Source organism: Spinacia oleracea, chromosome 2, assembly GCF_020520425.1.
Source record: "Spinacia oleracea cultivar Varoflay chromosome 2, BTI_SOV_V1, whole genome shotgun sequence".
NCBI classification, from domain to species: Eukaryota; Viridiplantae; Streptophyta; class Magnoliopsida; order Caryophyllales; family Amaranthaceae; genus Spinacia; species Spinacia oleracea.
In genome coordinates, this window is record NC_079488.1 from 95,309,987 (window position 1) to 95,336,025 (window position 26,039).

A 26,039-nucleotide genomic window follows, 5' to 3' on the forward strand; every position below is an offset into this window, starting at 1 on the left:
CCCAAGAGGGAGTTACGGCAGGTAATGCCCCGACCAATTAGGTTAATTCCGCTTCTAATTATGCTTTAATAATGTAATTAGAGGTCGGGGTGTTACACAAACACTAGTTATCTTTAAACCTAGCTTAGTTGATTACAGTAGCCTAGCTTGTAACAAAAATCGCGGAATGAAATGGTAGCATAAAAACACAACGGTTGGCAACACTTGTAAGCGCTTTTGTTTCACGAGAACGTTGATGCTTTATAGCAAGTTGAAGTGTGTGTAGAGAAATCAATATTCATTGAATCATTAAATTGGTGTTACTTGTATAACAAAGATAAAGTAGTCGGCACTGGATAAATTCACAAGTTACGTAACGGCTTTCAAGCAACTTATTAGCCTTTTGCTTTACTCTTTATGCACGTACTAGTATATTACTGAAAAAAATAATAAGTAAAAATTAGGTGAATATATTGTGTTTTCAGTATGTAATGTATAAGGTCATATCTTATTTGATTATTAATATTTTGTTGAGACAATTAAGATCAATTGCTCGTGGAAGATTCATGTGATGATAAATAATGTCAATCAGCTTTTTGGATAATTTGGTAGTTTATCGATCTTCTCGCCATATATTCTCGAGAACTCAATCGCGCATTCATCATATCCAAAAAAATATGACAAAGTGATATATCCACGTATAGATAATATTTTCTTATTTAATATATTTAGATAAGTTAGGGTACATTGTTAATAAAAGATTAAACTAATTTTTGTAGCATTATCATTATTTTATTGTTTAAAAAATATCAAGGGTAAACACTAGTATCCTAGCATATACTCCGCATAGGGCAAGATTTTTAGTATTTTACACGAAGTAAATAGTTTCAGAAAAAAAAAGTACGAAAAAAGTTCTTGACACGGAGTATGATAATCAAAGTCTATTCTAATGTCTATAAACTAATTAAGTAAGATCATGATTACTATTAACAAAAGAAATAAAATCATACATTAAGTGATTTAGTAGTGACCTTTCATCATTATCATGTCTGCCTTTGCACCTCTTATGTAATTATGCACTCCGTAATATTTTCTACTAATTTCGGGCCCATTCGTGTATCACTATCATTTTTACTTTGTGATTTTTCTAATTTAAAAAATACTATGTAGAAATACAGAAATAAAAAGTAATTTTAAGTTTTTTTATTGTTAATGTTTAAAATCTAACATGATTATTATATGTATGACTAATGTTAAGTGACTATTCAACTTAAAATCATCCTTCGTCCCTTCCGTTTTAGATAGCACAATTTGACTTTTGACATTATTCATATACTTTTTTGACGATCAATTGTTATTTATACTTAAGAAAAAATATGTAATTATGTGGGGTCTTGTTATAATTGTATCATTGTATAGATTTATAATATCAACTTTTTATGATTTTTATCCATTGTTAATTAGAGATGTTAATGATTGAAATGTTGCATTAGGTTGTGATAAAAGAATTATGTCAGTTAAAAAAGATCGGAGGAAGTATTATTTTAAAAATTATAAATACAAATTTTTATATAAGGCGGGTTTACACAAAAGACCAATTTGGTGTCATATAAGCTAAGCAATGCAACCAATTAGTAAAATAAAACTAATTAGTTAAGGACTTGAACCAATTAGTTAAGCAATGAAACTAATTAGTTGAGCAATGAAACTAATTAGTTAAACACTAGAACCAATTAGTTAAGCAATCAAAGAAAACGAACTGTAGCACGAGTCTTAACTATTATATCAAGACCCCATTGGTTGCTTTAAAGAAACAAAAAAAAACATAAAGAATGGATAATTAGTCTATAACCATTTACTCGTAAATAGGGTTATCAAATTGGGTCATCGGATCGGTATCGGATTGGTTATAAACAGTTCGAGTCACATCGAAATCGGTTAATGTCGGGTCGATTCGGATCGGTTCGGATAACTATGGTTCGGGTGAGGTCGGGTTATCCGGATTGAACTTAGTTTCGGATCGGGTAACTTCAGTTCAGGTCAATCTCGGTTTCGGTTGGAATTAATTCGGGTTTAAACGGTTTTTTATCGGTTTGATTTGGTTCGGATTGAGTTCGGTTCGGGTGTATGTCAGATTCAATTCGGGCACAATTTGATCGGTTTATTTCGTGTACGGGTCATGTCCGGGTCGGCTAAGTCTCCAATTTGGGCCAAGTATTGGTTTTTGAGTCTCAGGTTCGGATCAAGTTCGGATAAGACGTACCTTGGATCAATCACGGTTTGAGCTTGCGGTTCAGTATCGAGTTGGATTTAATTACATAGTTGATAGTTCCATTCTATTAACTTGAGTTAGATTAAAGACGAGTAATTGAATAGGATTTGGGTTAAATCAGGTACCTTTTTTTTTACTCGAGTGACTTTTGTTTTTCGGGTTAACTCGAGTCGTGTTACTTTGAATATCGAAATTAATCGGGTCGGATTGGCAACAATTCAATTGAATCCGGATTAGGATAGACACATTTCAGGTTAAATCGCGTATTGGGAATTATCGGTTCGGGTTGATTGTGGTTGTTATCGGATAAAATCTGTTTTGGGTTTGCTATCGGATCGGATGCGGATTCGGTTCGGTTAAAAGTATCGGATGCAAATCGGGAAACAAGTCTCCTCGGTTTGCTAAGCTAGCGGTTCGAGTCTGGGTCTTCAATTCACGTGTTAAAACGAATTTTGGGTCAACAACAGATCGGTTCGGATCGATTATTGTCTGAATATTTCTCGAATATATTCGGGTCGTATCACTTTTTGACAGGCCCTACTCGTAATTGTTATCAGCCCGGTTGTGGAACGGGCCAAAAAGACAAATCCGTACAAGTGAATACAGATGAAATCCGCGCAAGGGGAGCTTATAAATAGGAATACAACACTACCTCAATCAAACCTGAATACCTGGTCATACCATTCCAAAATTTCCAAATCCAATATCAAGTCCAATTAACGGAACATAAAAAAGTTGTACACCCATCACTTTCTCTCCCCTCTTTACGTCACTTTTCACAGTAATCCCCTGCCGCCGCCTTTCGGTACTCCCTCTCCTTCTCTAAATCGTTATACTTTTGCTTTTTTTATTTCGTTTAATTCTGCAACTTCTCACTATTACCATTTTTTAGGTTAAATTTCAGTATTTTGCTTCCTGAATTCTGGTGATTATACATACCTAACTTTGATTTGCATTTTATTCTAGTAATTTACTTTTCGTTGAATTTATGATTCTGCATGCTTGGGAAATTGCTAGTTTTTCATGATTGTTTTCGTATGATTTTTGCTTGATTTACCTGAAAATTAGTACTCCGTTTTTTATTCAATCTCTAGTAAGGAGTATGAGATTGTGGGATTTTGATTTTGTTCAATGATATCTATTTAATTGTTAATTTGTTTGAATTTCGTCTTGTTTGACGAGTTTAATATGAGGTCTTTTCTATGACTTTTTTGACACAATTGCAGCCATCATTATTATAATGCAGTTTTAAAGATTCCTGCTTAGTAATCTTTTAATTGATTTTAGGTTAATTTTATGTTTTTTTCCGCCCCTTTTTGGTAGAGTTATGCGAATAATAATTAGCAGTTCAGATGTTAACGAGGAATGCTTAGAAATCATGATAACCAATAGCAGGAAAAAGATTATTTCTAAATTATTCAAAATAATTTTGAATTAATTGGAGCTCGTTAATCTAGAACCTACCATTGTCCGACTAATCCGGATTAGAGCTGGGACATGGACCCTTTTGTTTGATTTGGGTGTAGTGTACTGTGTACAATATTTGGTGTGTTTTGGGCTGATGGACTCCTTTGTTTGCTTGGTATGCAGGAAGAGAGTTCTGTGAGCCAATCTGGTTTGAAATTGTTGATTAATTATCTCCGAAATGACTTGTGAGAGTCTTAACCCACCTGAGGGTGATAAAGAACCATTTGAGGAGGTTGATCCCACTGGCCGGTTTGGCCGTTATCCTGACCTTCTTGGAGCTGGAGCTGTGAAGAAAGTGTATCGAGCTTTTGACCAGGAGGAAGGAATCGAGGTTGCTTGGAACCAGGTGAAGCTGAGGAATTTCAGCCAAGATCCATCAGTAATTGATCGATTAGTTAAGGAAGTTCAGCTGCTGAGCGATCTGAGGAACAACTTTATCATCACTCTATATCATGTTTGGAGAGATGTTGAACATAACACTCTGAATTTCATTACCGAGATTTGCACCTCAGGAAACCTGAGAGACTACAGAAAGAGGCATCGTCATGTGTCGATCAGAGCTTTGAAGAAATGGTCAAAGCAGGTGCTCAAGGGTTTGGATTATCTGCATACACTTGAACCTTGTGTTATTCACAGGGACCTTAATTGCAGCAACATTTTCATAAATGGGAATGTTGGCGAGGTATATACTCCATTCCGTCTCTTTAACTTTTTGTTTGAAAGAGTAACTTGTTGATAACGTACTGCTGTGTCTGTTTGTTTATGCAGGTGAAAATCGGTGACTTTGGATTGGCAGCAATAGTAGGAAAGAGCCATGTAGCACACTCAATACTGGGGACGCCAGAGTACATGGCACCAGAACTTTATGAAGAAGACTACACAGAAGTTGTGGACATATATTCATTTGGGATGTGTTTGCTAGAGATGGTAACTATGGAAATCCCTTATTGCGAGTGTGATAGCGTTGCCAAGATATACAAGAAGGTGACTTCTGGGATTAAACCAGAGTCTTTTGACAAGGTGAATGATCCAGAAGTGAAGGAGTTCATTGATAAGTGCATCGCCAAGCCTAGGGAAAGGCCCTCTGCCTCTGAGCTTCTTAAGGACCCTTTTTTCGCAGAAATAGATGATGATGATGACAATAACAACAGCTCGTCATGATGGGATTACTTAGTTGATCGATCAAGTCATTGATGAAGCATGTATATAAAGCTAAAGTTGTGTCACAATCTGTGGATTGATGATCAATAATGTTATTTGTTTATGTATACAGCTACTAATCAAGATATGATTTTGAACAAGATTTGAATAGAGAATCGCATTTTTCTGAATTGAGTGAATCACAAGTTCAGGAAAAGGCAGGTAATACTTGCTACATACGGAGTACTTCGTTTATCAATGAAATTTTAGTGTTATACGCTTATCCTTCGTGCATGAGTTATGTGTGGCATTGCTTGATGAGCACATAAAGATTGATGTATATTTAATTTGATTCAAATTGTCATTTTATCTGTTCTTCAAATTAAGGTTTGAAAGGCTAGCCATTATCCAGGTTGTTTAGGCGTGCCTTTTAGTTACTTTTGAGAATATGGAACAATTTTAGTTTCTGGTTTGAGTAGGAACCTGCTCGGTTTTCTCATCGCTTAATTGTGGTTTACGAGTTGGATCAAAAATAGGATTCCAGGGTACTCAAGAGGTTGTTTTTTCGCATATCAGATATAGCTAAAAGACAAAAAATGAAGTACCATTCAATTACCATTTTTATTTTAAAAAGTACCGTTTAATTTCTTTTTTGTCCTTTTTCCTATTTTGTTTTTTTGCTATGATATGCATTTGCAAACACATATCTAATATCCGAAAATACTTTCTCGGGTACTCAATACTCGCTTAACGATAGATGCGCTTTAGCCTCAAAGGGATCAACTTTTATTTTATGCTGAGATTGACTTTAGTTCTGGAGTTGTTATAATTTAATTAACTCAACTAGTATAGCTAGGTACGCATTACGATGCACGATTTATAATTTTAAATATTATAATGAAATTTAAACTATAGTGACACACAATGATCATCAAAAATAGAGGTTTTCACACACCAACTTTGATCGTATATTTTGCTAATTTATTAAAATCAAATATTATCAAGTAAAATGTCGTTGAATTTATTTCATTATATACTTTCATAATGTTAAATTTTAAGAATTTTTAGAAAAAAATAGTTATAGATAATTATGATTAAAATTATATTTTGGCAAACATGCTAGTCAAAGTGTTGCAATTTTTATGAAACAGATGAAGTATATTTTGTGCACACGACACAATCAGCCTTATACACGGTGATTTACATCATCGAAACAAATTATGTTCTTTTGTATCTTTTGTGATGTTATTTAACGGCTTATTTTGTTGTTCTTTTGGAATGTAATACGTGTTCTTTTGATTGTCTTTTTTGTTCCTTTAATTATTACTCCGTAAGTTAGTTAAGAGATATAAGTAATAAATTAATGTATATGCCCTATATGGTTGATCATCAAATATATTTTTGGATTAAACTCGTACATGGAAAGAATATATTGTACAAAACAAATAAGCACATTCATAAAATAACATATTTTTTGAAAAAATATGCGTCCTTCATACTAAACTATATCTTTCACATTATATTTACATTTTTACAATATACTTCTTGTGTACTTCATGATCTTTTATACATATTAATATTATGTCTCTTATATTTTTTTTGAGTGGGTATATATTTATTTTACTTTGAAAAATATGGTATTTTCTTTTAGTTGAAATACTAGGTGCGTTCTTTTAGCTGGCCTTTTATGTTCTCTTAAAATGGTTAAAATTCAAAAAATGGTAAATTATACGGAGTACATAATAGATGTGTTCTTTATAGTTAACTACATACTTATGTTCTTTAGTTCTTTTATTGACATATTTATTTAAATGCACTTTTTTAAAAAAGTTTGTAGTGAAAGGAACAAAAATGTCGTAAAAACGACACTTACTTTTTTAGGAAAAATTGACATGAACAATCCCAACTTTGTATTATTTTAAAATAATCCAAACTTTGTATTATTTTAAAATAATCCAAACTTTTGGGGTTACCTTATCAAAATAATCCGAAATCTTATTTTCTTGTCATTACTAAACCATTTTTGGTCTATTGTACATAGAAACATTGATAGTTTAAATTATTTTATGAAGAATATACCCGAAAGTTGGGATTATTCCAAAATAATCCAAAGTTGGGATTATTCCAAAATAATCCAAAGTTGAGATTATTTTGAGAAGATGAGTGAAAATTAGGATTAATTATGTCCAAATTTCCAAATTTTTATGTTGCTTTTGAAGGGATTAGAAAACAATTTAAATATATATTATATTATACTAATTTTTCCACCAAAATATTCTTTCCTAAAATACATATCTATTTAATTTAATTTATTATTTTATTTATCTCCTTTTTGTATAATCTGTTATGTTGGAAAAAAAATAAGATTACAAAATATTTCAATGTTATACGACTTTGGTAATATTTTAGTCAAACGAACATAACAATTATATAAAATATGTTTACTAAATATTTTGGTCAAATTAACATATTAAACATATCAAATATATATTGTGGTGAAATTATCATATTCAACACATAAAATATATAATACGTTAGAGGGAGAAGATTCCATATTAGATGATTAAATGAGTACGTTCAAGATGCATTAATCATGCATTACCTTTAAGGGATAAATATTTCAATTAAATATTTTATAAAAAAGATGGTCAGAAAATAATTTTCAAATATCTATGCATGCACGAGACTTAATCTAGTGAAATAATAATACTACGTGTATTCGATCTTTTGAGTTGCATATATGTTCTTTTAGTGACATGTTTTTCAAAAGTTGTATTCGGTCAACTCCGTAAAAACAAGGTATTATATAGTCAAAGGAACTTGAAAATCATTCTAAAAGGGGAATTAATTTTCTTATGTTACTTAATTTGTTGAACATGTATATATTCTTTTAAAATATTAAAAAACCTATTAAAATAGTTAATAATAATTACTGCGTATATGTGTTTTTTTTGGAGTTTCTTATTATCTTCTTTTAATGGTATGTAATTCTTTTGTTAATGGCATGTGCTCTTTTGTTGAATGCTTATATTCTTTTTTGAAAGGCATATATGTTCTTTTGTTGAAGGCATATGTTACGTTCTTTTGCGGGTCGAGTTTTAATGTCAGATACGAGGTTTTTTTGGGTTTGTTTATTTTAAAATTTTGTCTTTTATAAATAATGATATTATATATTCATATACTCCGTATCTCTTGAGTGGCTATATATTTATTATTTTACTTTAAAAAGTATAACCTTTGTCTTTTGGTTGAAAAAATTAGTACTCTAGGTATGTTCTTTTAGTTGCTCTTTATTTTCTTTCAAAAATATTAAAAAAAATATAAAGTAGCAAAAATTACAGAGTACGTAATAGATATGTTCTTTAGAGTTTGTTTGAGTTCTTAGGCTACAAAACAATTAAAATAATAAATAATAACTATGTTACTTTGAGTTGCTTAATACGGAGTATGTTCTTTCAGTGACATGTTTTTCAAAATTATAGTCAACTTCATAAAAAAATAAAGTATTTATATATATAGTCAAAAGAACATGAATAGTCATTTTGATAGATAAATCTAATTTCCTTAGAAAAATTTGTAAAAAATAATCCAACATTTTTCCATTTTTCTAAAAACAATATCACATTTGATTTATTCAAGAATAATCCAAGTTTTGGGATATATCTTCTCCAACAGGACTTTTTACCTACAACCTCTATAACAGGTGATAATTTTTCTTTAAAGTTTGAACAAGCCACTTATCACTCTTTAATTGGTCTGTATTGATTTTATATTTATTTTAATTAGTTAAAAAAAAAATCTTATCTCCCTCCTTCCTTCACCTCCTTCTCCAGCATTCAAACACCCCCCGAATTTCCACCACCACTAGCACCACCGCCACCATATGTCGATAATAAACGTCGAGAAAGTGGTGTGTGTCACCGGCGACATTGGCTACATTGGTTCTTTCCTACTCTCTCTCCTTCTCTCTCGCAAATACACCTTCCACGCCACCGTCAAAGACCCCATCTCTGTCTTCTCTCTCCTCTCCTTCCCATGCATCTTATGAACTCTTAATTTGTTCAATTAATACTAACATTCCGATTGTTGTTACGTTACAAGCGATGAGAAGGAAATGAAACATCTAGACGCCCTAGAAGGCGCCACTACCCGCCTTCGATTATTCCAAATCGATCTTCTCGATTACAATTCCATTTCTGCAGCGGTCTCCGCCACCTCTGGCGTTTTTCACCTCGCTTTCCTTGCTTTGTCGATCAAGTTCAAGACCCTGAGATTAGGGGTGGCAATGGATCAGAGGTGGATCGGATGGAGCTTCGTCCGCCTCCATCCGTCAAGTTTTCATCTATCATCCAACCCATCCATCACCTGATTTACCCCATCCACATCTGACCCGTCCATCATCTGCGGATGAATCATATGGATCGGCGGATTAATGGGTGAAATTAAAAGTATATATCGTCAACTTTATTTATAAGATTATTGTAAAGTAATATGTGTTGATATAGTGAACAATGAAGTATAAATTGTTGGAAGTTCTTGTTAGGAAATGCAAAAGAAAAGAGTGTAAAAATGTGAATGTTGTTTTTGTCCCACATTGAAACTATAACTCATTTCCTCTTTGTTTATATATTGGGTTGAAGGTGTAACTCTTGTTTGAGAAAGTGTGAGAGTGGTATGGGTGGACAATTGTTTGAGAAAGTGTGAGAGTGGTACGCGTGTCGGCTGGCCGGGTTGGGTCAGGCCATGGGCCTTGGGCTCTTGGGAATGTGATGCGCGGGCGTGGGGTGGGTTTTGTGGGCCTTACATATTCTTTTCGTACCGGGTTGTTTCGGTTAAAACATTGTTACGGGAATCTATATTGATTACGTAACCGTTGGTTTAATTAGCCTTAATGGCGGCCGTTACAATCTTTATTATTCTAGCCGTTTTTGGTCTCTTGCTTTTCCTAAAGTTTGATTATTTAATCAAACTTTGTACCTTCCAAAAAAGATATACGTAATACACAATTCCAGAAAAACCAAACACATGCTTTCTCTCCCAAATTGCTCTTGGTTTTGGGCATATGTTCTGACTCCATTCGGGTTTGTGCGTGCACACAAATTCGGAGTTGTGTTAATCCTGGAGGGCGACCGCTTTTGTTCTACTGCACCAGGAGGTAGTGCGGAATCGTCTTTTAGGACAGTGGTATCCCACGGCACAGCAATTGTTTGTTATATGTTTATCCGATTATTCGCATCTACCAGATAAGTATATTCTATCTACATTCTTATAGCAACATTATTATTATTATATTGTGCTAATTTGCAACAATCTAAAAGACGATTGATCAATGTTGCGTATGTTTTTTATGGTGTTGGTATAGATGTTGATTTCCTTAATTGGTCGGACCTTTAAGACGATCTGAAAATATACGAAATCGGAAATGACGAAAATGTTGTTGGTATTGCTTGGCCTTGCATCAGAGTGCTATTACTAAGGGAGTTTTCTAATTTCTACTCATATTAATGACACCGCATAATCTGTTGTTGGTATATGTGAAAGGAATTCGGTAATTAATTCGATCAAGTTTATTCTTGTTCCATTTTTTGGCATTTCGGAAACTGTGTTATGGAGCTTTTATGCATTTGTTATAAAATTGTTGTGCCTGGTTATGTATGATTCGTTATTGGATCTTTAATACGGAGTATTACGCATGTTAGTATTTTTTCGTTATTGCTACGGAGTATTGCTTCACTATTGTGGATTATTTATTTAGCATAAATGGGCTATATTAGAATTGTTTATAGTCTGTTTGTGGCCTTTGGAAATCACTTGGAATGTAAACCTGTCTGAACCAAATGTCACAACCTTGGATCGGGAGCTTTTTTTTTTTCCGACTGAGATCATGTGATCAATATCATCAGAGCAATGCAATTTTACAATGATACGGTATACTCCGTATATGGTTATGCAAAGCGGTTCTCAGCATCTTGATAAGTCATACGTTTTGTATACTGCATTTATTTTCAGCCGGTTTGGTTTTTTGTTTGACTGGCATTTGGTTTTTATTAAGTTACCATTAATTTGGTCAATCATATATGATATATCGTGGTAGTCGTACATTGTGATTAGCTAAGTTTTAGCCTCAAATTACGTTAGTGTCTTTGTACATAAATGGTTCAAGGATCTTTTAATTTCTCATAACTCTTCGTGAATTATGCCGCCTTAATTACATTGGTTCTCCGTGAAACTCAAAGGACTTGTGTGTTGTGTTTATGGTGTTTTATGTAATTCTTGAGATAAGACGCCAAACAAGAGGAGTTTTATTTATTGCGGTTAGAGAAGTGTTCTCTGAATTCTTTCTCCTCGGACAAATAAATGTTGTTGTAATACTCATATAGTACTACCAGTATGTCCTACTCTTTCTGGTTCTTTGTCTAATGTAATACGAAGTAGGAGTACGTGTAGGAGTCATCCCCTTTTCTATTAAGTAGTCTTGATAGTTGGGTTTTTTTTTTTTTTTGTGTTCCTTGTTGGGGCATGAACTCCTCATCCCTCGAGATGGTTATCCTTCTTTATGGGCATAGCAATTAGCGACTCATATTGGGAGGCAGCAGCATGGATTAGACTTGTTGATGTTGTATGAGTTTTTTCAAATGCGTTATAAACTTATAATGTTACGGTCAACTAAATTTTTATTGTTGATTATTAATTTAGTTTTTCTTGTTTGACCTTTGTAACTATTTAATTCATTTTCCTCATACTTTTCTAAGTTAGAACTTGGGGGTAAGGATTGTTATTGTTATGGAATTAAAAGACAAACTTGACCAGCTAATGGAGTTCTTTGGTCTGGTTTTAAGAATCAGATGTCGTACTAATTACCTTTACTTTGGAGGTTTCGAAACGGTCGAGTGAATTTTTATTTATTGAGTGATATAGTTATTTCTCAATTTATTATCATTTTATAACTTATTTACATATTTTAGTTTATGTACCCTCTCATAGGCTCATGTTGGGTACTTTTTTGTTTTTTTTTTTTTAACTCTCTATCAGCTAGACTATGTGGGGGTTGGAGTTAAAATTTGAGCCCTAACGAGTAAGTAAGTTATGGTGCGAAATTGGTCGCTAGTAAGATTATAAGTGTGCTAAATGTACTCACAGTTGTCATGACTACTTTCCTGCGATGTTATCAATACTAATGAGGTTACTCATATTCTACTCGGCGAACAGGTGCAGTGATGGTAGCACACCCATCGAGCACGTTAGTAAGGAGGTCTTTAATCGCTTTCTAATATATGAATATTATTATATGTTTTACTTGTACCCCGTTTATGCATAATATTTATTTTGGTAAATAGTTTTGCAATGTGGGGGTAAGCTAGTATTTGAGACTAACTAATAAGTTAGTTGCAAACCTAGTTATGTTGAGTATGTTTGTAAACCTACGAAAGAATCGTTGCAACCACCTAAATACAAAAGTCATATGAGAAGTTTTATTCTTTTCTTGGGTTATAACGTTTGGGATTTATTGCATGTGTGTAGCCTAAATTTTAGCTTTGAGTGTGCCAATATGGATTGAGGTAATCATGTTGTTGGCTCTCACACGCTATAATGATGTTGGTGAGACTAATGTTTTTAATGTCTTAAGCCAAGATGAAGGTTCGCGGTAAATTATATGATACTTGATGGCTTGGTAAGGCAAATGAGTTGGTACATGTACATTTAATCTTATTCTCACCTCATGGAAAGTGTTTGGTAATCGTCAATTACCTAATGTACACTCGTTGTAGTTCTAGCATATTATTGTTAAATTTTGAGAAAGAACCCTCAAAATATTATGCTAATGTGTTTGTAAGTATAATGCGGTGCCCACTTACTCTTGATTGTTGTTGCTTTACAGTTGGGACGATCATATCATTACTAGTAAATTTGTTCTTCACCAGGTGATAGTGTGTAATGTTATGAAAAGATGCAAAGCATAAGTATATTGCACTTTACAATATGAAGCTGAGCTCATAGGGCTGATTTCAAGATGTCAAAAGAACAAGGTCTGTAAGTTGGTTAAGTCATACGTTGAAAGACTTAAGCAAGCTCCTAAATGACGGTATTACAAGTTTGACAAGACTATGTCTGGTAATGTTTTCATGTCATTGAAGGTGACGCTTGTGTTTATTCTAAGCATGATTCTCTTGATTGTGTTTGTCTTTACGTGGATGATATAACAATGTTTGACACTAACTTGAATCGAATAAATGAGATAAAAGATTTTTTTTTAATTCGGAATTTTGAAATGATAAACCATGGATGAGGCAAATATGATTTTGGGAGTAAAATTTATAAGGACTCCAAATGGCGTTTTTCTTGGTCTGTCTCACTAAGCTGGAAAAAATGTTTAAACGTTTTTCTCATTTAATGTCGATCAAGTTAGGACTCCTTTTGATCCAAACATCCACTTAAGGATAAAAGTGGTCTAGTTTGTCAAATCTGAATATGCTAAGATTGTTAGTAGTATTATGTTTCGTATGAACTACACTACGCTTGACATTGATTATTATGTGAGTGGTTTGAGCAGGTACAATCATAGCCCAAGTAATGATTATTGGGATGCTATAAGGTGATTGCTTCGGTACCATGTAGGTACCATGGATTGGAGTTTGCACTACTCCAAATTTCCAGGAGTGATTGGAGGGATCATGTGATTTCTATTTGGTATCTGTTAATTATAAAGTCCACTCCAATAGTCGTTGTTCTTCACCCTAGGGGGTGGAGCTGTATCTTGGAAATCTTGCAAGCAATCTTGTATATACTGTTATGACTAATATGGAATATGAATTTATTGCTATTGATCGAATTGGCAGGTTATGAGGCAAAATGGTTGAGGAATGTGCTTGCAGATATTCCAGTGTGGGGGAAGCCAGCTCCTTGGCAATTGTTGTTGCAAAGAACCATGCCTATAATGGAAGATAGACACATTCGTTTGAGGTATAAAGCCGTCAAAGATATGTTGTCTATTGAGTAAATCTTTACTGTGTAAAGTCTGAAATGAATAAAGCGGATCCGTAAACGAAAAGGCCTATAATGAAAACTAGTTCTGGAAACATTGGAAGGGATGGACTTGAGGCCCATTGAATGAATTGTAAAATAATGAACTCCTACTCACAGAGTTCAAAGGACGACATTATGTTATAATTCGGAAGCACAAAATTTTATTTTTTGTCCATCCCCTAAATGTTATAATGTGCTTGCTACAATCGGAAAGAGGTTGAGCATACGGCTCTTAATGAACCCATACCATATGTTTGGTGGTGTGAATGTAGCTCACACTTGATGGGATTCACCTACGTAGGTGTGGAAGTGTGGCCGCTTCCTATGAGAATTGCGATATGGGCTATTCTCTAGAGCACCTATGAGCATATCCAGGTCGGACGTATGGCCAGTATAAGGCGTCACTTTATTCGCGGAGTTAGAATATCATACATATTCAGTTGTGTGCTTTGAGTGACGGGTTTCTAACCCCCTATCAAGTTCAATACGAAAGTCACTTGGTAGGAAAGACATCATAGCTCAAATGTCACTAAGTGTTAATTCAAGTCGAAAGACATTGGCACCTATTCAATTGGTATGTTTTGTCCAAAACCAATTCATTCTTTTCTTTCTTTTTCTCATCTTCGAACCTGTGGGGGATTGTTGGAAGTTCTTGTTAGGAAATGCAAAAGAAAAGAGTGTAAAAATGTGAATGTTGTTTTTGTCCCACATTGAAACTATAACTCATTTCCTCTTTGTTTATATATTGGGTTGAAGGTGTAACTCTTGTTTGAGAAAGTGTGAGAGTGGTATGGGTGGACACATAGCACACTCACGTGCGCGCGTGTCGGCTGGCCGGGTTGGGTCAGGCCATGGGCCTTGGGCTCTTGGGAATGTGATGCGCGGGCGTGGGGTGGGTTTTGTGGGCCTTACATATTCTTTTCGTACCGGGTTGTTTCGGTTAAAACATTGTTACGGGAATCTATATTGATTACGTAACCGTTGGTTTAATTAGCCTTAATGGCGGCCGTTACAATCTTTATTATTCTAGCCGTTTTTGGTCTCTTGCTTTTCCTAAAGTTTGATTATTTAATCAAACTTTGTACCTTCCAAAAAAGATATACGTAATACACAATTCCAGAAAAACCAAACACATGCTTTCTCTCCCAAATTGCTCTTGGTTTTGGGCATATGTTCTGACTCCATTCGGGTTTGTGCGTGCACACAAATTCGGAGTTGTGTTAATCCTGGAGGGCGACCGCTTTTGTTCTACTGCACCAGGAGGTAGTGCGGAATCGTCTTTTAGGACAGTGGTATCCCACGGCACAGCAATTGTTTGTTATATGTTTATCCGATTATTCGCATCTACCAGATAAGTATATTCTATCTACATTCTTATAGCAACATTATTATTATTATATTGTGCTAATTTGCAACATAAATTGGATACATCTACAATATAAAATAGCCTAAAATGCTAATAATAAAACAAATATTAGGTAATAAATATAAGATTCTATTAATAATTAAGTAAATTTAGTAAAAAATTAATAACTTTAACGGATGGATGGATAGATCGGATAATGGAGCGGGTGACGGGTTGGAAGAACCTCCACCCGAATCTGACCCGACCCATCACCCAATCCACCCGCCACCCGCTTAACATCTATGTTTTATCGGGTTTTCATCCATATATTCGGTTCGGGTAGTTCGGATATCCGTCGGACTCGGATGAAATTGCCACCCCTAGATGGAATTGCAAAAATCGAGTGATAAACAGATGGGAAGGAGGATCGGGAACCAATATTTTCCACCTCCGCCCTGCTCTTTCTTTTCATCCTTCCGTCGGGACCCACACCGCCTATCTCCCCTCTCCGTCTCCACCAACCCACGTGGGTCTCGTGGGCGTCGGTGTTATATCGTTCAGCAAGGTGTCGCTGCCTTATTCACCAGTGTTTCCGCTGTCGTCCTCCGACAAACCCTCTACACCACCCGCATGGGCCTCTACAAAATTCTCAAGCGTAAACAAACCGATCCCAACTCATGAAGTCTTTCACTGGGGAGGAAAATCGTTGCGTCGACGGAGGAATTGGTGCGAGGAGAGAGAGGAGGACACCGAGGGAAGGAGAAAAGAACGACGACGGTGACACATATGGTTACGACATTGGGATTTCGGGGCGGGGGGGGGGGAGGAGTGAAGGTGCGTCAAGTCTTATTTAGGGAATATATCCCAAATTCCAGAATAAATTAGAAGTAATACTGTTTTTAGAAGAATGGGCAAAGGTTGGATTGTTTTTTGCAAATTTTTCATTCCCTTATTAATTTAAAAGGACAAAATATCGCATAAAATAGCCGATAATAGTTATATATTCTCTTGAATGTATTAATATGCTCTCTTATTAGTATGTTCTTTTGTAGAGGTCTGTATTCTTTTGTTCAAGGCTTAGTTCTTTTGCGGTCGGAATTCAATGTCGGACGCGCATTTTGTTTTTTTTTTTTCTTGTCGTTTTGAGCCAAATGCAGGGTGAGCATCCTACGCACGCTTGTAGGTTGTAGGTCCAATTTGCGGAAGACACATGAGTGTACTTCTAATCTAAGTAAACTAGTCTTATATACACGCGATGTGTGCGAATATAAGAAACAGATTTGTATTATTACATTTAAACCTGAAATAACATGTAAAAAATACAATATAAATGTGATGCGTGCGAATATTAGAAACATATAAGTTAGATAGAGTTGAACGCATATAGACAGATTGATTAAAATAGTAAGAATTTATTTAAGGGGCTAGATTGATTAAAATGCTTCTTTGAGCTTTTCCTATTGGGTATATTGTCATTATATATTCTATTCTATAAGTGTGAAAAGTATTTTAATAATCCAAGGGGGACACTAAAACTGAATTTACTATAATAACTTCAACTCTTCACTTGTTTAATAGAGATAAGATGACACGAGTTACAATTAAGAATACAAAGATTTAAGGTGTGTTCTATTCACTTGATTTTCACTTATTTTTCCTGAACTTATCTGAACTTAACTTATCTGAACTTTTTTTTTTGGCAAGTAATAAGATTTTATTAATTACCAAGAGGGCAAAAACCCCACCACCAAAACAACCAAACCACAGCCACACCAGGCCAAGGAGCAACTAGCTATTACAAGCTACCCTAAATAGAATTCTGTTTACAATACTTAAGCTACTGTCTAACTGGTTAGAAAACACTTTAGAGTTCCTAGCTAGCCAGATAGAATACACAGTTTCACAAAACAAACTATTACACATTCTAGCATTACTTCTAGTACTCCTGCTTGCTTTCTGCACCCACTGCACTTCATCATTCCAAGCTCCAACAGTTCTATGAATGCCACTTCTCTGCAGAACCTGATTCCAAATATCAGCTGCAAAACTGCAGGCAAAGAAAAGGTGATCCCTACTTTCATCTGTGCTGTGACAAAGGCAACACACACTATCAGCTATAACATTCCATCTTCTCAGCCTTTCCTTAGTTGCAAGTCTATCCTGCAGGGCCAACCACACAATAAAAATACTTTTAGGGCTAGAATGACTGTTGCAAACAATTCTCTTCCACCCCACAGACTCCCCTTGCTGTCTCAAATGATTATACATTCTCTGAATCTTAAATCTTCCTGCAGTTACAAACTGCTGCAAATCACCAGAGCTACTCAGAGTCTCCCTTTGCTGCCAAATCTTCTTCAAAGACCAAGACAGCCCATTAGGGATTGGCATGGTCCAAAAGTCATTATGCTTCACATAGTAGGTGTGAATCCATTTCACCCATAGCTTATCAGCTTTCAAAGATAAAGCCCAACAATGTTTAGCAACAGCTGACTTGTTCCACACAGGTAAATCTTTAAGATTCCAACCCCCACAGATTTTGGGTAAACACAATTGATCCCAAGCAATAAGAGCTTTCCTGGAATTCCCTTCAGCTCCAGTCCTTATAAAACATCTACAAATTCTTTGAATTTCTTTCAACACCTTCTTAGGCATAATGAATATCTGGCAAATAAAACTGATCTAATCAGTTGCAACCTTCCAGCATAACTAAGCAGCTTAGCAGACCAACTTTTTACCCTTGCTACAGTCTTCTCAATCAGGGGCTTGCAGTCTGTAAAGCTCAATTTTTTAGTTGAGAGAGGGACACCAAGGTATCTAAAAGGAAAAGAACCCCTAGGTATGCCAATCTTAGCTAGAATATTGAGTGCTACAGAATCAGGCACACCGGCCAAATACAGTTCACTCTTCATCATGTTAGCTTCCAACCCAGAAGCAGCAGAAAACTTAGAGAAAGCTTCAAAAAGGAGAGAAACTGAAGCATCATCTCCCCTAGCAAACATTAGTAAATCATCTGCAAACATCAAGTGAGTCATATCAATTCTTTTACATCTTGGATGAAATTTGAACTCTTTGGATTGTCCAAGTAAGGATAAGCATCTAGACAGGTATTCCATTCCTATTGCAAACATGAATGGTGACATTGGATCACCCTGTCTCAACCCTTTCTTAGCAGGAATTGGCTTGGAAGGAAAACCATTCACCAGAATAGAATAAGACACTGAACACAAGCAAGCCATAACCCATTTGACAAACTTATCAGGGAATCCCAGTTCTTGCAACATGCTTCTCAAAAAAGGCCATTCTAGGGAATCATAGGCCTTTTTAAGGTCAACTTTTATCATACATCTGGGGGACACATGTTTCCTTGAATAGCATTTTACCAACTCAGTAGCCATGATGATATTATCAGAAATGACTCTCCCTGGTATAAAACCAGATTGTGCTGAACTTACAATTTCCCCAATGACTGGCTGCATTCTATTTGTCATAATTTTTGAAATCAGCTTGTAAATCATAGTACAGCAGGCAATAGGTCTGTAATCTTTAACTTGAGTTGTATTCTGAATCTTAGGAACCAAAGTAACCACTGTATTATTCACTTGCCTTAGCATATGACCTGTCTGAAAGAAATGAATAACAGCAGCATATACATCCTCCTTTACTATAGTCCAAGCTTTCCTGAAGAAGAGACCATTTAGGCCATCAATACCAGGAGCCTTGTTCACATCAATGCTTTTAAGAGCTTCATCTATCTCTGTGGGGGTAACAGGTTGAATCAGACTTTCTGCAGCAAGGGGAGAGAGTTGTTTTCCCTTTCTAACAAGATCTATATCAATACCAGTGAGGTTAGGGGCTGCAGTACCAATGAGATTCACATAGAAATCTTTAATTTCTGCTTTAATGTCTTCTGTAGTAACTAATTTGTCACCAGCAGCATTGTAAAGTACATCAATGCTGTTCCTTGAAATTCTCTCTTTTATGGCACTAAAGAAGAATTTAGTGTTTGCATCTCCCTCTTTAATCCACTGAATTCTAGATTTTTGCCAGTATACACTCTCCTGAATTTTCAAAAATTTCTTCAGTAATCTATTACAGGATGATTCTTTTTGCTGTAATTCAGTGTCAGTACTGTCAATAGCTAACTTGCTTTGCACCTCATCAAGTTCCTGTCTTATCTGCTCAATTTTATCATCTAGTCTGGCAAACTCTTTATGGTGAAGAGTTTTCAGCCCACCCTTGATCACCTTTAATTTCTGCCACACAGAAAACATAGGAGATCCAACACACCTCTGAGCCCAACCATCTTGCACAATTTTCAGAAAGTCCACATGGGTGGCCATATAGTTGAAAAATTTGAAAGGTCTTCCTCCAGTTGTGCCCTCCACTTTACAGTTCAACAACAAAGGTGAATGATCTGACAACCCAGGGTTCAGAAAATCAACCACTGCATCAACATATTTAGTATGCCAGTCAATGCTACCAAGAGCTCTGTCAATTCTAGAAGAAATTCTAGCATTCCTTTGCCCCTTATTACTCCAAGAAAAGAAGTGCCCACAACTCTTAATTTCAGCTAAATTAGCCACATCAATACACCCCTGAAAATCTCTGGTTTCAGCATCATGAACAGGATTGCCATTGATTCTATCCCCTGAATAAAGCACTGCATTGAAGTCACTCATTATTAGCCAAGGACCAACAGTACTACTACTCAACTGAATCAAATCAGCCCACAAAGGTCTTCTGGTGTCAACTGAGTGCAAACCATACACTGCAGTAAAAGCAGTTTGAAACTTTCCAGATTTAGCTAAAACATCACCATGTAACAATTGCTCAGTGCATTTTGTGACATGAACTGTCACCACTTGGTGTTTCCACCCCACCCATATCCTTCCCCTTGGAGAAGCAATATAGTTCATTTCCCATCTCCATGTTGGCCCAAATTTCTTCTGAATTTTTAGATGATTATTACTTTTCACCCTTGTTTCCAGTAAAGCAAAAACAACAATGTTATTGGCAGCAGCAAACTTTTTCACCTCCCCCACCTTTGAGGGGTCATTGAGACCCCTAATGTTCCAAGAACAGATATTCATGGAGGAAACTCCTCACCCTCCCCCTCACTTCCACCCTCCTCTTTTGAAATTCCTGCAACAGCTGCATGGACTTGGGCTAGGCCAAGAAAGGTGTTTGGGGTTTTAGCTTCCTTTCTCCTCCTTGAAACCACTCTCCAACCATCATCCAGAGCAACTGTGGTGTCTGTTTTTGGAGTGTAAACATCACCAGCAGGAACAACTTTTTCAATTACAGATGGTATAACCAATTCCTGCATTACCTCAGGTGTAGGAACTACAACTTCTTGCTCAACAACTTTCTTAGGTCTCCATACTTTCTGAGTTTTCTGCTGTGTTGGTCCAGTTGTAGCAGGTTGTAATCTAGCACCCACATTCTTCTTTACTCTACAGTCATGGCCAACAGCATTACAATCTTTACAAAAAGGTGGGAGCCAATCATACTCCACCTTCTGCTTGATGGTTACACCTAAGTGATCTTGAATTAGGACTTCCTTAGGAAGCTCCTTAGTTACATCAACCTCAATCAAAAGTCTAGCAAATGATATCCTTAATTGTTTCGAAGTGCAATCATCAGCAAACAATGGCACTCCAATCAAGCTCCCAATTCTACTAAGAGAATCACTCCCCCAACAACATAAAGGGAGATTAGGCAACCTCACCCACACAGGAATGACACGAAGGATTTCATCTTGAAAACTAAATCCAGAGGACCATGGTTTTGTTATCATAGGTCTGCCATAAAAGGTATAAGGTCCAGCTTTCAGAACATCATCTCTATCTTTTTTTGAACTAAATTTTATCACAAAATAGCCTTCATCATGTAAGAAGACACTGGGCTTAGCAACATGTTTCCACTCATTGGCAATAAATCGAATTACAGCCCCAATAGTTGGTTTATCCCCTACAACATACATGATTAAAGCAGCTTCCCATATTGCAGCCATTTTGTTCACATCAACAATGTCTAACATAGCAACAGGACATCCGTCTGAGACTGTAGGAGCAATGAATGAGAGAGATGTACCTTTCCCCGTCATTTGGTTACCTTGAAAAAGGTTCAGCCATGGAGTTTTCGGGTTCGTATTTCGAGCCGCAGCATTCTCCCCCACCTTCGTCTCTCCTTGCAAGTTTACTTGCTCTGTTTCAATCACATTCCCAGGGTTGGCTTTCTCCTTCCCATTCCGCCCAGATCTCATCATCTCCAATACCCCATTGACACTCTGCATAATTTCAGTCATTTTAGAGCTCAACAAGCTCTCATTTTGGGTCACACCCTCCCTCTTTTCCACAAGGGTTTCCGTACTATTTTCCAGATCTAACACAGGATTCACATTTTCTATTATCCCTCTCCCTTCTTCCAGTACAGAACCACCCATCCTCCCACTCTCCTGAGCTCCCTCCATACCTCCAACAATCTCGGAGATACTGCCCCTGTTTTCCGATTGAAAAGGGGAGTAATGAATAGCAGCATGATATGCTGCAATAGCTTCCTGAGTGTGCGGCGACGGTGGTCCAGCAGATGGATGCGACGGAAATGGGGATCGAATCACCGGCGGCACTCGAACTTCATCACCATTGCTGGGTATGGAGTTTCGCAACTGGTGTTGGTTCATCGGGCGCAAAGAGGCAATATGAAGAAGCGTTGAAGCCTCTTCGTTGATCTCACGAACTTCTTGTTTCTGAGTCTTCTTCTTCCTCGCCATTTCAATGGTGGGTGAACGATAGTTGTTGTACCTTATCGTGCGCTACACCATGGAAAGAGAGAGATAATAATACCGTATGATAATAATAATAACTTATCTGAACTTATTTTAGTTATAAATGAACTTATCTTATCTGAACCATCTGCAAAAGGTCTTGCGTGCATAAGGTGTACAATAAATTTATTGTACACCAAGATAACTTTTACCCATTTTTTTGTAACTTTAATCTAATTTTGATTAACTTTTATAAACGTTGATAGATAAACATTTTAAAGGGTAATATGATTAATTTTATACCTTATTAGTGATTTTGAAGAAATAAATTTTATTAAAATGAAAAAATTTATCACTAAAAAATAGATAACTTTTACATATATAAGCTTAACTTTTAAGCATTTTTAGTTAACTTTTACTCCGGTGTACAATATTTATTGTACAACCCTTGTAAATAAGAATTTGTGCTGAACTTAAGTGATCCTATCTGAACTTATTTATCCTGAAATAAGTGGAAATAAGGTGAACAAAACAGAGTCTTAGTTGTACGGGAAATTATAAAATTATAATGGAAGTGTTGGGTAAGCAGCTAACAGGATGATGATGTTGTCGCAGTAAATAATCATATCGCTGTCGCTAAGAAAAAAAAGGAAAGGGCAAAAAATGGATTTATGATGCTGCTGCAGAGAAGAGAGATGATTATATTGATAGGCAGCCATGCAAGAAGCGATGGAGTGTGTGATAGAGTTATAAGAAAGCTTAATTGTATTGATGTTTGCAATGAAGTATTTATACAAGCCTAAGAATATTACAAAGTCAACAACAATATGAATTGCTAAAATAACAAAGATATTGTACATAATTATAAGATATTATAAAATCAAGTCTACCACTAATATGTCAAGTATATTCACATAATCAGTAACAATATAAAGGATCGATACATATCATTCATATTATGATATTATCTCAATAGTGTGTTGTGTGTTCCTCTGAATATGATAGGATAATAATGGTGTCAAGAATTATGCAGCAGGAACGTTTTCCTCTGACGCTCTGAGTAAAGCAAATTGGCCTTAACTAGCAAATGTGGAGGACATGAATGAAGGTTACAACTTACAAGATGATGATAATTCTGATTATGCATCCAAGTTTTCTTCAACAGAAGAATTTGTAGATTTATGATTGTGTAAATGTTTCTTTTTGCTTATAACTTTAGAGGTAATTATCTTTGCAGAGCAACTGCACTTATGAGTTATGATGGTTATGTTCAAAGCTCATGCAGACAGTAAATGAAAATTCAGACAATAACATGCAGACAGATACAGAAGCTCAAGGTCTGATGCTCTACGCTTATACTCCTGACACCTCTACATATTCGCCTGTTAGACACTGAAAACTGCAAACACCACAAATCAGAACTTCAATTGTTAGCTTGAGATCTTAAAAATTTCTAGCAACTTTGCTGTGTTAAGACACTGCAAATGAACTCCCAATATCATACATCTTAGCTCTCCAGTGTCAATGCCAAGTCCAACTCCCTGTACTGCAATGTTCAGTATTCATCTCAGGCTCAGCAAACCAATGACAATGTTTTCATTTCAAGAACGCAAATACAAACTATTACAAAAGTATCCGACAGTACCAAAACAAAGTCTTATAAAGATGTCCCTAGGTAAATTAAAATACAAAGTATTGTTTAAAGATGACACTGTGTCTGTGTGTAGTGTAATGAAGAGATGGTATACTGTGTATTCAGAACAACTCATAAAATATGGCAAAACAAACACTTTTTTCAATTGAAACAGTAAGGACTTGGTAATAGTTCACATACCCAACTTATTATCAAGTAATTTAAAACGAGAACTACATTTTAACTAATTTAAGACTAATGTAACTCTAGCAGCAAATAACATGTGATAAAACTGCTTACTAGTTACTACTAGGAGTAGTTAATTAACAACCACATGGTTGGCAAATTTTCTATATACAATGAACTTGGAAGATCTCATCATACATTCATACCATTGGGTCAGTAATAACCAAGATGGCTAATAGAAGAACACCCTCTCCCAAATACAAAAATGCTTAACCAGTTTAGGAGGAGACACATGTTGGTTCCAGAAGTTCTGGAACTGTAATATCCTTGTTAATGTGTCCAGTTTCGAGTACAGTTCGTGTTGCAGCTCCAATGACTGCCTGCCCATTCACATAATGTTGGCGGCAAACAGGCATGTATGATTCAGCTCCACCAATTAATTCTGTTTGTGTCTCCCCTACCTTCCTCAATGTAAAGAAAGCCCGCTTACCACACATCTCACACCGCGCTGTCAACTTTGTTACAGTATCAGCAAGTGGTATCACATCCAGTACACTTCCAAAGCTCCTCCTTTACAATTATAAACCACATTCATATCAGAAATTCCATATCAACTAATCCTTAAATGAGATATTTCACAATATTTGATAGACTTCCCATACCTCAAGTAATCACCATCCAGCCCTGCAATCACAATGGTTTTCCCATCCTTTTCAGCCGCCTTACAGCAAAATTCATAAAGGTCACCAAAGAATTGTGCTTCGTCGATCCCAATTACATCCAACTGCCAACAAAAATGAGCTTTAATTAACTACAAGTCCACATGCCCAATCCACCCACAAAACAAAACCATGAGAATTTAGTCAACTGATCAGTTTTGTGATTTATCTATATCTATGAGCTAAACTTTTCCTAGATAAATTCTAATACTTCCTCCACTCGCATCCATGTTTAATTGTCACATTATTAGTTCAATTTACATTATCAACGTGGTTATTAATTCCAAACAAAAAAAAAATGTAATTAACAAAAAAAATAAAAAAATACCTTCTCATAAGCATCAAATCCGAATTTCTCTTGAAAACAAGAGAGATCTGGCAAAGCCCAACAAGGGAACCTCACTCCATCGTGTGTCACAACTGAATCTTTCGCATATCTCGTATCCTTGCTTGATTTTATCATCGCCACGTTTCTAAAAATACATCAAATTAAACACAATTATTAAGCAAACTTCTTCCCAATTACATTCCAGCAAAAAGGATACACTTCAATTTCCATGTTCATGTTTATTTCACACATAAATCATAAAAATCAACACCAAATGTCAAATAAAATTGAATGTCTGTTTATCACCTCAGATTCTGCTAAATTAATCAACTTCGCATCAAAATTGGAAACAATATATTGAAATCGCCGCGAAAATCAAGTACCTTAAATAAGTAATTTCCTTAATTTTCTCCTTAATAATTAAACAAACGGACTGCTAATTTGATTTTACCAAATCCAAAAAATTAATTTCTTTGGTAATTTTAAGTTTTAACTAGAATCATAATAAGCAAACAGAGAGCTTTAATTAATCAACAAGATAAAAGAAGAAAATTGTAGTGACCTTCCATTGTTGCTCTCGGATTTGATGCGGCGGAGGAGCGCGGTGGATTTTCCGGCAAACATGGGGCCCACAATAACATGAATTTCACCAGGAACGCCGTTATTAGAACCACCGTTAACGACGGAGCTAAGTGAAACGAGTGATTTAAAAGAAGACATATTCGGAGATAGCGGTAACGGTGGTGGTAAGGTCGGGAGAGAGAGAGAGAGGGAATCGTAGAGGTGGATTGGAGAGGCGATGGAGGGAAGAAGGGAATTTTGAAATATAAATAAGGAGGAAAAAGTGGTGGTGGGGTTGAGGGGTTTGCTTGGTGTACTCTGGAAGTTTTGTGTTGGGAAAACTTTTGAACGTTTGAATTTTGGAGCGACGTGGGATTTACGAAATTTTCGAGATTTGGGTTTTTTTGGAGGGAAAAGTCAATGTATCAATTTATTAGAGTTGCTGGCCTTTTGAAACTTGGATTTCCATGGCATTTGAGCGCCACTTTTTTAAACAGAATATGAAATCCGGTAAACAATTATCATTAAAATAGTGTTTACATAGATTCTCTTTATTAAAATAAAATAATGGACAAATTTGTTATTATCTGATTTAGTGTCTTAATGGATGACACTAAAT

At 35.7% G+C, this 26,039-nt stretch overlaps 2 protein-coding genes across 3 annotated transcripts; one reads left to right on the forward strand and one right to left on the reverse strand.

Moving 5' to 3' along the window:
- Positions 1 to 2,910: 2,910 nt before the first annotated feature.
- LOC110803850 (probable serine/threonine-protein kinase WNK11) lies at positions 2,911 to 5,049 on the forward strand. Of its 2 annotated transcripts, none has more exons than XM_022009390.2 (3): positions 2,911 to 3,056; positions 3,842 to 4,400; positions 4,487 to 5,049. In XM_022009390.2, the coding sequence occupies exons 2-3, from the start codon at positions 3,897 to 3,899 to the stop codon at positions 4,877 to 4,879; spliced, it is 897 nt and encodes a 298-aa protein (XP_021865082.1). In that variant the 5' UTR covers positions 2,911 to 3,056; positions 3,842 to 3,896; the 3' UTR covers positions 4,880 to 5,049. The 2 variants fall into 2 exon arrangements, with proteins under 2 accessions (XP_021865082.1, XP_021865083.1); XM_022009391.2 differs by having other exon boundaries at positions 3,046 to 3,176.
- Positions 5,050 to 23,768: 18,719 nt separating this feature from the next.
- On the reverse strand, positions 23,769 to 25,668 carry LOC110803839 (thymidine kinase a). Its single transcript, XM_022009377.2, has 4 exons — positions 25,422 to 25,668; positions 24,860 to 25,004; positions 24,475 to 24,596; positions 23,769 to 24,382 (listed from the first exon to the last, which is right to left on the reverse strand). Exons 1-4 carry the CDS (start codon positions 25,577 to 25,579, stop codon positions 24,091 to 24,093), a joined length of 717 nt encoding a protein of 238 aa, XP_021865069.1. The 5' UTR covers positions 25,580 to 25,668; the 3' UTR covers positions 23,769 to 24,090.
- Between the last annotated feature and the right edge of the window lie 371 nt (positions 25,669 to 26,039).